The 14,604-nt window shown below is 37.8% G+C and overlaps 1 protein-coding gene across 1 annotated transcript; it reads right to left on the reverse strand.

Moving 5' to 3' along the window:
- Window positions 1–500: 500 nt before the first annotated feature.
- slc12a10.1 (solute carrier family 12 member 10, tandem duplicate 1) lies at window positions 501–10,587 on the reverse strand. The gene is made up of 27 exons (XM_059501540.1): window positions 10,319–10,587; window positions 9,604–9,945; window positions 9,045–9,188; window positions 8,885–8,960; window positions 8,533–8,628; window positions 8,049–8,188; window positions 7,838–7,948; window positions 7,471–7,582; window positions 6,795–6,925; window positions 6,534–6,618; window positions 6,280–6,437; window positions 6,008–6,115; window positions 5,771–5,894; window positions 5,284–5,385; window positions 4,874–5,029; window positions 4,680–4,779; window positions 4,032–4,143; window positions 3,801–3,932; window positions 3,467–3,573; window positions 2,918–3,000; window positions 2,772–2,837; window positions 2,586–2,690; window positions 2,355–2,466; window positions 1,316–1,402; window positions 1,071–1,206; window positions 924–991; window positions 501–738 (listed from the first exon to the last, which is right to left on the reverse strand). The coding sequence occupies exons 2-27, from the start codon at window positions 9,910–9,912 to the stop codon at window positions 600–602; spliced, it is 3,099 nt and encodes a 1,032-aa protein (XP_059357523.1). The 5' UTR covers window positions 9,913–9,945; window positions 10,319–10,587; the 3' UTR covers window positions 501–599.
- Window positions 10,588–14,604: the final 4,017 nt, after the last annotated feature.

Below are 14,604 nucleotides of genomic sequence, written 5' to 3' on the forward strand. Positions count from 1 at the left end.
GCTTGGAGGGGGATTTTGGATTTCTCTTTCTATCACTCTGTAAAGAAAATACCACTTGACAATTTCAACATGTTTTTAAAGATTAAAATGTTGTGTATATTGAATGATATCTTAGCAAATCAGAACATAAACAAGAATAAAACTGTGAAATATGATGTAAGTAGGCGCTTAAGAGGAGATAGGAGAACATAGCCTTTAAAGATAAGCATTGCAATTACAAACACAAACAGTTAAAGTGCAATAATAAAATCCTTTAGAATATAGACATGTGTTATTGGATCTAAGTGCTGCTAAAACGTAGATAGTTACTGATTATAAAAAAATGGCCTTTAAATATATGGACTGCAAATGAAAACTACAGACATGCAAATCAGGCAAATAATATGAACAAATCTTCTGAATCTAAGTGCTGAGATTTGAAACTCATTTTTAGATACAGGCCTTTAAAGACATGGGTTGAAACTGAAATCTACAGACACAAATAAAGAAAGTGTATTTTGAATGTTTTCCATCCAGTATTCTGAAACATGAAGCAAGCCAAATAGTTTTCCTTTGGTGTCTTGTCTTAAAGAGCCAGATAAGTGAGTAAACGGCGTGTTTCACTGGCAGTAGAAGGTCATGACGTTCTGCTGGTTTCCTCGTATGAGCAGGACGGGACAGTGCAGACCGCTGCTCAGCGTGTCCAGCCAGGACATATAGAGAGAACTGGGACAGTCTGCCTGTGGTACGGGGAGACACCTAACACACAGATACACACACGTTTATTAATAATTAACAGGTGTGTTTGCCCTCAAATTATGATTCTTACATTTAAAACGTAAATGATTCATGAGGCTCCGAATATTATCAGATTGTGCTTTGTGTATGAATTACATATTGACCAGCAGCCGGTAATGGTTAATGGTATTACAGTCAATACTCACACTAGAACCAGCGCGGCGTACTTCGAATTCCTCCGTATGATTTCATTCAGCCGCACTTTCTTCTCCGTCTGTCAAAGGAAGAAAGAAGCATTGAGCTGGAGAGTATTGGAGCTGGACATTGAGGACAAACAGACCTTACACACATACCTTAAGTCTCAGTGCGTCCATCTCTTTGTCTGTGACTTTCCACGGAAACTGTGACCTCTGCTGCTGCGCCGTCCTCTCGTCCAGCTGTCCATCATTCAGCCTGAAGGGGGCGAGCGTTTCCTCAAAGCGCCTCATGCTGACGACAAAGACAATGTGTTACTGCATTTAGATCTTATTCCCAGAGCGCATCACTTTCTTTGCTTCAAATTAATTACACATTAATTATCCATATGGGCTAAACCTACTTCTTGACAAGTGGTGGCCTTTCGCTGTCCGTCATCACAATGACATCGTGAACATCCAGCCGGAAACGCTGGAGCAAAGTCATCATTCTGAAGAAGATTTTATTAATAAAATAATAAATATATATTCAAGAACAGTACAGTAACTAGCTTTTATGTGAATTTTCAAAATACAAGCAGACTTATACAGAGCCCCGAACATGGCATGCAGGAAAAAATAGTGGGCTAAATCACGTGCACAATTTACTATTTCGTTCCCTCGATTAATAAATTATGCACACAATTTACTATTTTAGTCCGCCGATTGTGCGCACAATTTATAAATCGAGAGAATGAATTAGTTAATTGTGCGCACAATTTATAAATCGAGAGAACGAATTTGTAATCGTTTGCAAAATTTGAGGGGCTCTGTAGACTTGCGATACAAAATGCTCTTCGCTTTTAAAATTATGCTTTGGATTTTAAAGGAACTTGAATTTATGGGATAGTTGACGGATTCTAATTCTTTTGATGATTCAGATAATTCCCTATTGATTCAGGCGATTAGAATGATTCTTTTAATGATTCTGTTGATTCTAATAATTCGGATAACTCTTTATAATAACTGATGTTTGGAGAATCAAATGAGTCTCAATTCGATGACTCTATTCAGTTGAATGGTTACAATTTTAGGTCAAATATATCATTAATGATACTAATGATCCTCCTGATTTGAAATAATTAGATCTAACATTCTTGAATCTGATTATTCCAATTATTAAACAGCAAAAGATAATTAGATATTGGGGGAATATGACAGAAATGCTTTATAGAGTTCATATAGAGAACTGATTTTATCTAGGCAAATCCAAGCACATCTTGAGACATAAGTGAGATCTGTTCTGCTTTTTGGAGACTTTTTTTCGAAGGACAAACATCAGAACATTTATCAGTTTATTCAAATTGCTGTCTATGAGATATTCAAATCTCCGCTGTCACTTTTTCTTTTCTTCGGGTGATGGTTCAAATAATTCAGATGTCTGTAATGATTCATGAGTCTCACTCCTTGCGGTCGTTCTCCATGGTTTGCTGTTCTCCAATGATGAACACTCTGACTTTGCTCCGTCTCCAGCGTTTTCTTCTGGTCAACAAGTATGGCACTAACAGAGTCAAACCTGAGACAAAGAGAGGGAGACTTTACCCACATTACTCAACTGTTCGGTGTTAACTGACGGGTTATCAGACACAAATTATGACGATTGAAGCCTTGTAATGATTACAGTCCATATCTGACCTCCATCATCAGAGATCCAGTACACGTCAATGGTCTTCTTCCCTTGTTTGCTCTGGAACACAGTTTTGATCTGATCGTTCGCCATGTTCTTTATGTTGTCAACATCTAAAAGGACAGGATTAGATGAAAGGAGAAGCGAGATAAGGTTGAAGAACAAAGAGAAGACGCATCGATCGGTTTATTCACCTGAGTCAGCGTCTGAAATCTGATCGTCAGACTCTATGGCCTCATCCACCTCAAAAGCCTGGTTGACTGTCAAACACACAGGAAAGCATTACTGAAATTGTTCAAAGATTGTACGAGACATGCACACACAGATGAACACAACATACCCTCCGTCTCTAACTCATCTCGGATGTCCAGTCCATCCATAATGCGGAGAACACACACACCGTGGTTGGAGTCAAAAGCATCACTGAGGCCAAACAAATATACTTTATTTTAGTTTTTAGTCGAATGAATTTCCCAAAACTGTCCAGGTCACATTTCAAGGCCAATTTCAGGTCACACTAATTTACATAAAGACAATTATGCATGTTTTCCCTCCAAATCTTTACATTTTCCCTCCAAAATTTTCGTATTTTCCATTCAAATTCCAAATTTTCCCTCCAAATTCCAAATTATGAATCTCAATGGAGATTTTCTTTAGAAAAATTTTACTTTACCATGTTGTTTTATTATTATTAATATTATTTAAAAAAGCATAAATTAAAGTAGTAGAACAAAAACTTTCATGGTGTTTTATAAAAGTTTTATAAACTTTATAAAACAATTAATAAATTTTAACTAATGTTTGTTTCTGCAGTACTCTCAAAAGAATGAGATTACGCTTCCCTCTCTTTCTCTGCAGATCTCAGAGTTAACAGGCTCTTTTCACTCACTATATAGTGTTGATATAGTCCTCTATGCCTTTACTGCTGCTTTCCTGCCAGTTCATTTTGAATCCCATCACCAGAATATTCGGCTTCAACTTCCCCAAACCAGAAGCCTTGAGAGGGGAAAAAAACTACACATTTTGTACATTAAACAAAGTAAACCAATAAACATATAGAGATTAAAAAACACTACAGATTTCATTCTGTGCAGCGTACAATACTATTTTAAAGTACAGTAATTGTCCTACTGAATTAAATATAACTGTTCATGCAAAAAGTGATTTGCACAGTGATCTGTTCTACTCATGTTTCATCACTGAAGGATTGTGGTGTCTGTAACCTGCAGAAGATGCCGGGTTCCTTCTCTCAGATCGGACGCCTTGAAAGACGTGTAGAAGGAACGAACCTTCCTCTGATTGAGCCACTTTATCATCTCATTAGAACTGCGCTGAGACACAGACTTCTCATCGTCCTAAAAACAAACAGAACCATTTTTTTTCTTTTGTAGGCAATTATTATTATAATTATTATTCTTGTTAAATGGCAAAAACATCATTCAGCTGGTTCTTACCATGAGAATGTCGCCACAAATCATCAAACTGACATTTTTAGTGAAAGAGCCCACAAAGTCCACCAGCGCTGGACGCAGAGTCGGAGGACCCGTCAGAACCAGACACTGAGGCCTGATGAGACGAGACCAACAAGTGAATATATGGACCCATATCATGGTTTTATTTAAAGTTAATAAAAATGAGGCTTTTTGATGGGTTGAACAGCTGTTGACTATTCAACAGATAAAACAGGACAGGACTGATTATCAAGTTTGTATAATTATCATCATCAGATGGTGAAAAGCCCATTTCCACCACATTGAAAACACGTCATGCTTTGGTAAATCATAATTATGACAGTGCATAATTATGAGATAATTATGAAAAAATCACACATTTTCATTTTCAACTCATAATTTTGACTTTTGTCTTTTACTTTTAAACTATGACCTACTGCAAGTCATCCTTTTGAAATTAATCTCATAGTTATGGCTATAGCTATTCGGCTATCGGTTATCATTATTAACTAGTCCTTTTGTGATTAAAATGATTTCAGCATTAAGATCTATGCACTCAAAGCATTGTGCATAAAATGCACTGATGAACCATTCACAATAAACCCAGGAACATGAATTAAAGACGGATTGTGCTGTATAAACAGATCTGACCTGTAGTTCTTGACGTGATCTTCAATTCCTGCTAGAGACACGGAGTAGGACAGAGCCATGTTGTAGGTACTGGCCTGGATCGACGACCCCCAATTCACCTCTTGAACGACACAAAAACATTAAGACATCCTGGTCATTTTATGTGAAAGCATACCATTAAGAGCAATCATTATTTTGAAGGGTCAGAATCTCACCGGGTTTCTTATAGATGACGTAGCCGAATAAGAAGATGATTAAACCAAAAGCAATGAGCGCCGCCCACCAGGTGAGCAGGAACATCAGGACCACAGAAATAACAGCACCAAACAAACCCGTCCAGGGGCTGAAATACCGAAACGATGGCCTCCATCCTGAAAACGAGCAGAAGAAATGTTCAGGAAACAGAAAAGAGTGTGTTAATATAGATCTGGACTCGACTGGCTTTTTAAAAAGCAGCTCAAATGTAAGCATTACTTGTTATTTGTTACTATTTGCATTATTATTTATAACAGTTTTCAACAGCAAATTTTATCAAACACTTCAGTGTAATTGCATGTGTTTATAACATATTCATTCCTCAAAATATGCATAGAACAGGTCATCAGATTAATTTATATTTACTCACCGGGTGAATTAGTGATAGAAGCGTGAAAACAACTGAAGTTGATGAGAGCGTAAGAACAGAGGAAGAAATTGGAGATCAGAGGAGCGATTACGTTCAGCTCAGCTGTGGAAATATATTAAAAATTATTTGTACAATAAACATACAGAAAGCATACAGTATAAAATGACAGCTGACAACATCATGATTACATGGTAAAAAATGTATAAAGGAAATGGCATACTGCTACTAGTCACCTTTTTTGCATTTAAACACTTTTATTGTCTTGACTAGTTTATTTGAAATTATCCTTCAAATATTTAATGTCTTAATTACAATGAGTTTATAAAATTTGCATTCTAAATCAATGGCAAAATTATGTTTAAATTGGGTTTAGATGGAGTTTTTTTTATCCCAGTTACCCATAAACAAATGTGCATGTAATATATCAGTGTACATCATCTTTGAATAATACAAGTTGTGTTAAATATTATGTCGCTTTTTGGCTCACCAATCAGAATGAAGCACATGGCAATGATGTAACACAGCAGATACGCTCGCAGTGGCTCGTTGTTCTTCCCATAACCCTTTGCAAAGAAGCCGATGTACGGGTAGATGTTGTCTTTGCAGAGACACTGTCCCAAGAGGAAGTGGGAAAAATGTGTTTTTGTTTGAATTTTACAGGCTATGTTTACTTTGATGAAGGTATGAAGTTGCACATTATCTGGTTTAGAGTATGCCATTTTACCTGGAAGACTTTGGGTGCGGAGACAAGGAACGCAAGGGCAGACGACAGGGTGGCCGCAAATATGCCTGCATAGATCAACGGACCAAAGCCAGAGACCTGGATCAGGACCTGGGGATTTGAGAGGGAAACCACATTAATGAAAAAATGATTTCAGCTGTCAAAACAATGGAGCGTCTGAAAGAGCAATACAGAAGAGTAGAGAACAGTCTGATTATAAGTGACCTACAGTTATATATTCATGGACAGGACAGCTTCAAACTGAAGTGCCTCACCTGGAAGTTATTCGAGAGACCGAAGGTGCAGGTGCCGCTCTGCTGACACTCGGTGAAGTTCCAGCCCAGACCGCAGCTCAGTCCCTCACACGCCTCGGTGAAGTTCAGCGGCAGACTGTCGTTCATGTTCCCCGAGGCGTCGCGCAGCACACACGCTCCTGCGGGACGAACACAGGCCTTTAAACCTCTGCTCTATGACCAACACATTAGAAAATATATATAATGGCGTTTGAATTTGGTAATAAACTACTCACCTACAGTTGAAGAAATGGCTAAATAGCTAACGGTGGTCCAGAATATGGCCATCAGTGTCCCTCTTGGGATGGCAATCTCAGGCTCCTGAAACATTCACAAACACAGCATCTGATCAACACCTTAGAGCCGTAATCACAGGTCTCCAATCCAAATAACTGTCACAGCAACTTCACGCATTCATCTATGTAACTGTAAAATACTCTAAAGAGTTCTAAAGGTTAGTAGCGTTTGTTTTTGGCATGTTTGCAGATGCTCAGTACCTTCAGATCTCCTGAGATGTTTGCTCCAGCAAGGATCCCAATGGCAGATGGGAAGAAGATGGCAAACATTCGGAAGAAGTCGCCCTCCGGCCCTCTCCAGTCTGGGAAGAGGTTATCCAAGAAGATCTCTCCTGGAAAAGCAATGTTGTTATCAAAATACTTTAGTTATTTTGCAAGATCATTTCTAGGGTGTGTTGAAAGGAAACAATCGCCACCAATGAAAGTCATAATTTAGATATTCTTATGTTGCTATTAATGATGATATTATTTAACAATTTATTTATTTTATTCAGAACATGTTTTTCCATTTATCACTTCATACTGAATATGTCTAACAAACTACAAAAAGGCAAAAAAGACCCCACAATAAGTTTGAAAAGACCAAAACTAAAGTCAGAAAACAAAATAATCTGTGATTTTGTGTTTCACAGAAAAATAACTGTTTTGTGTGTCATTCCAAACCCATAAACTATGTAAGGAAATAATGAATGTTGAAACAACATGTTGCCTAAATCTTTACAGTTATATTTATGGTACTAGGTAATCTTGTCTGGTTTTATAGAAGTTAAATATTTCTAAACTAATGAAACTTCTAGGAACTGACTAAAAGCTATTTGGTTCTTGACAGACGGTTTTTTACGAAAGATTTCTGGGATGCGGCACGTTTCACACTCACTGCGGTAACCGAAGACCCCTATGGACTGCTTCTGGGGGGTCGCTGGAATCAAAGTGCCAACAAAATAGTTGGTGAAAGAAATCATAAGAACCAAGAAGAACAGGATCTGGGTCTATGAGAGAACAAAAAGAAAAGGAAAACACTACATTATAAGCTGATGATCTGAAGCTCTGTTTAAGAGTTTCCTAACAAGCGCTTTGTAGATCTCTAGACATGTGTCAAGAAACAGCAAGCTCATTGGTGATCGTTTGTGACACAATATGTACATCAAAACACAAACACATGCATGGATTCATTCAGTTATTCAAAAGCAGAAAGAAGATGTTTCCCAATGCATTAACAAACATATATCCAACAGTGACTGTACCTTCGATTCCCACTCCATCCCAGCCATTGAGATGAGAAGCAGCACAGTGACTGTGATGGATCCTATAATCCGGACGTCATTGATTGAGTCCACAATTTGTGAGTCATACTCCTGTTGCATCATAAACATATATCATATTATAATTGGCATAACATGCACACGTAACGATGTCATGCAACAAAAGTGCTGTGTTCATCCGAGTCGCTCTTACAATGAGAAGATCTCTGACAGTCTCTGAAAATCCCACCGTGTTGAGCGCACAAGCGAGAGCATTGGCGAAAGAAAACACCACACCAATGGGACCCCCCAACTCAGGACCCAGAGTACGGGAGATCATGAAGTATGCGCCGCCTGGCGGGAGAGGAGAGATATGAAAGAGAAATGAGAAGAAATATGATTCTGCTGGTTGCCAAAAGAGGCTACTGTGACATTCTGGGCCCAGTTTTCAGTGATCAGATAGGATCGGATCTTAAAAATGGGTTGGTTTATTGACCAAACCTAACAAATCCAGACAGTTCTGATCCACATTAAACATTTTCAATCAGTATCTATTGGAGTTTTTGCTTAGACATGCACCAGCACACTTCTCTCCAGTAACTCATCATTATATGTACATAGCACAAACAGTGGAGGACAAGTTACGCAGCAAAGCATCACTGATGATCACAATCTGATCAGCTTGATGAGTGACTCACCAGAAGAGACTCTTCCATTGGTGGAAATGGCAGATACAGACAGAGCCGTTATAGAGGTCACAAGGACCGACATCAGTATGATTAACCATGTAAGAACTAAAGCAGAGGAAATAAAAAGGAAAAGGACAAAATGTCTGAACAGAGCTCAGAGTAGACAAAACACATCAGAGATAAGTGGCCATCAGAGATTACACACAGTTCTGGTGAGTCCTGCCACGGACATTTCTTGAGCAATATCATATTTACCAAAGCAAATAGCCTGTGGTTTCATTGTACGTCAAGTAGAATGGCCAGGTGAAAAAGTAACCACTTTACGGGACTGTTTTATATATTAATAGAAACGCAGGCTTACGGATTCCTGCTTGAGATGTGATCCAGGACAGTCGCAGGAACAGAATAACTCCCCAGATATTCAGCATACAGCGAATCTGAAGCACAGAAGCAGATCATGTATACACATGTGTGCACTGACCTTCAGCACGAATGCTTATTTAGGTTTGACGGATCCTCACCATAACTCCGGTGACCCATCCGAAGCGCACCGGCTGGGCGGTCTTTGCCTCGGGCCCGTTTTCCTCGGACTCGTTTGCAGTCTCCTGTAGCACCGAAACACTCCCCCTGCCAGAGTCCCCCGTGTTACTGCCGGATTCTGCATCCTAGATCAATACATATACATGCACATTTACAATTTAAATGCATACACAGTCACATTACAAAAGAGTGGCATATCTCTGAGGTACTGGAGACTGTAGTTTCAAGATCGCAATTAGGATATTAGCTGTTTTTTTGTTTTTTTATACTATATATAATTATTTAAAATTGAATTGATATATTCTCCTTACCAGCCGCTAACGCTAACTGTTGTTAACCCTCTGTTTTTTTTTTAATATATAGTTAAAAGTTAAAAATATAACACGTGTGTCTTGTATTTGTTAGTTTTAGTTAGAGTCAGGCCTCCTCAGATGGAGGATGAATTGGATGGCGCTGTCACAGGGGTCTTAGAAATGCGGTCCTGAATCTGCGGCCTCCGGTACATCAGGGCTACTGTATTTTTTACAGCACGTGACCCACATCAGCAGCCTTGCGCAGCGTCTCCAGCGACGGCCTGCTGCGGCGGATGCGGCCTGTGGCGGTGGCGTTGGCGTAAAACTCGAGATGCGGCATGGCATCCATGGTGCTGTATATGGAAGGTCGTCTATTGTCCTGCCTGGAGTTCACAACTTCTGATGACCTTCGTGTCGGAGTCTCCATGCTGACAGCCGTGTCACTGCCGGTGCCGTAAGAGGAGTAATGCGGGGGAGCCTCTTCACTGACCGAGAAGCGACCCGGAGACAAGCCCTCCGTCCCCTCCAGCCTGCGCTTGGAGAAGCGCTGCCCCATCTCAACACAGAGAGTTCAAAATAGCAGCTTCTCCTGGAAACAAAGGATAATGCATTTAAACAGTAGCTTGTCTAGAACTGATTTTATTTTTGTATTAGTTAATTTTAACTATGGTTAACTATTAACATTTTTATTAAATGAACTCTCATACAATTAATATTTTTTTATGTTTATAAAATGGTTTATTTAAATAGTTAACTACACAATTCTAATTATTTTATGCACCCCCCCCCCCCCCCCCCAAATTAAATAAATCGAATGTTATACCAAATCATAGACTACTTCTAATCTAATACTTTAATCAAAGTTGTTGCGTTGAAATGTGAACTCCTTTTACAGACAGATTTGGCTTTGGTCAAAATAGTAGATTCGAGAAGAAATTGCACCACAATATTCAAGAACTTACTGTAATTGTGTTCCTCTGTTGGTTGACAGTTGGTCTCTTCTTCCTTTGAAGCTTTATTCCTGAATGTATAAAGAAAACGCGACCAGATACAGCAGAAAACCAACTGAATCAGGTTTTCATCTCCTTTTGGGCAGCGCTGCAAAATTGTCTTCTGTTATTATCTTGGCTTTCTAAATTTATAGCAAAAGTTAGACCTCCTCTAATCCCACGTGAACGCGCGCTAGCTCTGAGACGCATTTCTGCGTAATTGATGACATAAAAGATGTCAAGCGCGCGCCGTTTCCTCCTCGGATTATCCTGATAACGGTATCTGTGTCAACTGTTTCTCGTCAATCATTAACCCAAATAATCACATCTAATATGAGGCTGATATTCCATTACACAGAATGCACCAGTAAAAGAAAAGGGTGGTAAAAAGAGCTCAAAAATGTACTTATGATTTCATGATATGATTGAACTGAGTAATCGAAGGAAGAAAAGCGTTTGGTTGCACTGGAAGTATACACAAAGGCAACAAAAGACACAAAAGTAATGTGCTTTGTCACTGATTTTATGATCTTTTGGAGAAACTCCTTTTACAAACTTTTTAGACTTTTTATGGCCTCGAAGTCTCAAGTTCACTTGTTTAAAGAAACGAGTGATCTTAATAGGAAACTTTTAACATTGTGTTAAGTGCTTTACACAACCTTGAAATATGCCATAATCTGTCTATGCGCGCGCGCACACTCACATGTTTGTATAAAAACCTTATCTTGAACAATTTGTTGGCTCATTACTGACTGACTGAGGTAATCATGGCTTTACTTGGCAGGACTTTCTATTAAAAAGAGGGAGCAGGACTCATATAGGCCTGTAAACGGGTGCCAGAACGGTTCAGATCATTCCAGGAATTAAACACAGCACTGAATATACGGTCCAGGATTAATATTTTGCTGAAATTGCATGAGAACTTAATCTTATTTAGACATATAAAGAGCTTTATTAAGAAAATGTTAGTAAAACTGAGATTTTTTCCATTCATTCAAAAAAAAAAAAACATGAGAAACCAATGTATATATATTACACTTTCTGAACAATTCTTAAAATAATAAAACATGCGTTTACATATAACCTACCAAATATTAATTAAAAATCATTGTCTGGACGATATGAAACACAAGAATCATAAGAAATGAGAATGAAATGAAAGAAACTAAAGAGTAAAACATCCGAAGACTTACACTAATGCCTGTGATCCAAAAATACAGGGAAACATGGCTGGTTGTAACATTTTTGACATTTCTTTCTGTATTTTGTAGTTATTTTAAGCCAGTTTGTTCAAAATGTGATTGAAACTATTTACAAGTGTCTGCTATAATTTATAATTTGTAATTTAGACCCACCCAGAAATAACAATATGCAATGAGGATTATGACCAAAAATCAACACTGACTTTTCAACATTGGCATGTGTTTGTGTGCATGATAATAAAACTCAATAACATGCATGTGTGTGTGAGTGTGTGTGTGTTTAAGCATGTTTGTTAATGTCAGATATAACTGGCCGGAATATAATTGAACTTGAACATTTGAGACACCCCTCAGTTTGTCTCTCTCTTCCACAAAGTGAAAAAAATAACAATAATAATAAATAAATAAATAAATGTTATCTTACTCTATTTCATTGTTGAGTTTAACTACAAGGCAGGGATTGCTATCACAAAAAAAAAAAAAAAAAAAAAAACCCTAAACAAATGAAGAATAAAATATGACTTTATATACACATTTGAGTTTTCTCCTCTTCAAGAAAACGGGTCCAGTTTCTCTTCCTCCTCACATGTGATTTTTAACTTGTTCCTTATATGAGAAATTGGATCTGGCCCGTCTTACAACCGTCTCCCCTACAATTAGTTTATTAAAAATTTTAGTAGGCTATTTATTTTTTCTTTCCTCTTGAGTATTAACCATGTGTTATCTTATATTACTGTTCTTCTCTTTATTTCTCTCAGGTCATACACATTGCGAAATTAATTATTAGTCCATCAGTCATAAACACATCTGGGCACAAATAAAAACGCACAGGAGGTCATCTAACGTGACTGTATCTCGGTCAAGAGAGGAACTACAAACACACTTAAAACATAATATTTGTACAATAACATTTGAATTTTCCTTTCTTTCCACAGGAGCTGCTTCCAGGACAAGCGCGTAAAGCTGATATTTACGACAGGAGTAACGGTGTTGGAGCAGGTTAAACTGTAGTCAGGGGAGCATTGCACAGTCATTATTGCTGTTCAAGAGCAGTGCAAACATGCCCGTGTCTCCAGAGACTGTGTTTCAGAGGGGTCACCTCCGATATAATAAACACGATAAAGACTCACTGCTCAAAGAACAATGACAGGGAATAAAACCTCCTCGTTTATTCTTTTCTTTTAAAAATGACTGCCAATGGAAATTACTTATTAACTCTGTAAAAGATAAAGTATGTTGGACCACGTGTGTGCTACTGTAAATATATAAAGTGACTTTCAAAAAAAGACATGTTAAGTCCCTTGACCAATTTATTTGACTGAACTAATAAATTACACTGACATTTGTTTGCATTTCAAAGCACGGAAACAAAAATAATTATAAGATCTAATTGTTAAACACACACATATAATGCAATATATGTTATATAATAGGAAAAATAATGCAGCAACAAATGCAATGGGTGGCAATTTTATTTTATTTTATTTTTCTCTGTTTTCATCTTCAGAGCCAATGGCACTTTGCCACCTTTTTTTTCTTTTTTACCAGAAATACTGGGGTCAGCAGGCCCCGGTGCAGGTTATACCAGTGGGCCCTGTTTGAAATTGTTTAATTCGTATGTTGTTCTATTTATTTATTTGTGCTATTTACACAATGTTGACATTTTTTTTTTTTTTTTCAAGTTTCTAGGTGTCCAGGTACAGAAACCGATTTAACATGCATAGTCTTTAATGTAAAGTTAAATATAGTTAAACTAAAATGTATTCAGACACCTTCAACATTTCTCACATTATCACAGTTTATTTGCTAGTTTAGAAAATGGTAATAAAATATGACAAGAACTCACAAGGTAAACTGTGTATGAATAAATTCATCTTGATAATGTCAGATACCTTTGATAGAAAGGTGTGTAATGGATTACAATCAACAAACAACTGTTAGTATGACAATATTTACACAACTATCAATATTTTGTCAACCAATTACCAAGCAATGCTTAATTTTGTTCAGTCTGTGGTATAAAACGTTTGCATTAGCAATTAAAGAAAAGAAAACAAAAAAACACTTAAGTAAAACATGGTTAGGTCAAAGTGTCATATTAATTTTTGGTCCTAATTTTTTTTTTATCTTAATCAATTTTACTGCTAGTCCACTCTATTAATAATTTTTGGGTATAATATGTCACAGTTCACTTTACTTTCCTATAGTTATTCACATAATTGAACTATAGGGTCCTGCACTCACTGGTAAAATTATACCCAAACATGTATCTGGTGTCTGAATAATTGTTGTTTTGACTGAGGATTAATTCTTGTTAAACTACAAAGTAATTCATTCAAGAGAATGAGTGATTTTCTGTCTTTAATTTTCTTGGATTAACATTAAGGACCTTGACAGTAGCTAGCAAATTAGTGCAGTCACTTTTGGAGACAATGCATCCAGTGTTCAAGTGCTTTGAGACACATCTTTCTGCATACACCCTATGTGCACACAACACCGCGCGCGGGTGCTGAATTGGGCTCTTTCACATCTTTTTCTTTTTACATGTTTAAAGTGCAATTTGTATTTGTTCATTAAGGTGCTGGAGATGCGATGGAGAGCTCGGTTCGGTGTTGCTGTCTGTGAGATGCAGCTCTCTGCATGTGCACCGGACACGGCGTGCAAGTACTCAGCTGAGTTTTTCTGTGTCATGTTTGAATGCCTTAAACTCTTTTGAATGTTTAAATTGGCAAGCTTTAAAAACATGTGAAAATGATAAGCTTTCATGGCGACATGGGCGGATCTACAGGGGGGCAAACAACCCACCACTATGTCCAATACATTTACCAAAAGTGAACAATTTAATTTTCAATTTTAAATGTATTATTCGCCCTTCCCCCCTGCCCCTCAAATACTTAGTTACGTCCCTGATTCAAACGTGCAGAGCGGCGTTCGCTCAGTCTGGCTCATACACACAGCGAGTCAGCTTCGGTGCGGTGGCCCTGCAACCAGAGACTGAGCTGCCCCGGACAGATCCTCTGAAGGTGAAGTGAGTTTCCCCAGGTGTAGTTTAAACAC

Source organism: Carassius carassius, chromosome 2, assembly GCF_963082965.1.
Source record: "Carassius carassius chromosome 2, fCarCar2.1, whole genome shotgun sequence".
NCBI lineage: Eukaryota > Metazoa > Chordata > Actinopteri > Cypriniformes > Cyprinidae > Carassius > Carassius carassius.

Excerpts from the sequence above, each read along its gene's own strand:
- slc12a10.1 (XM_059501540.1), bottom strand. The coding sequence starts at position 9,912 with ATGGGGCAGCGCTTCTCCAAGCGCAGGCTGGAGGGGACGGAGGGCTTG. Across the intron at positions 8,189-8,532 it reads CAATGGAAGAGTCTCTTCTG|GCGGCGCATACTTCATGATC; the intron begins GTGAGTCACTCA and ends CTCTCCCGCCAG. Across the intron at positions 1,207-1,315 it reads AGGCCACCACTTGTCAAGAA|CATGAGGCGCTTTGAGGAAA; the intron begins GTAGGTTTAGCC and ends CTTTGTCGTCAG.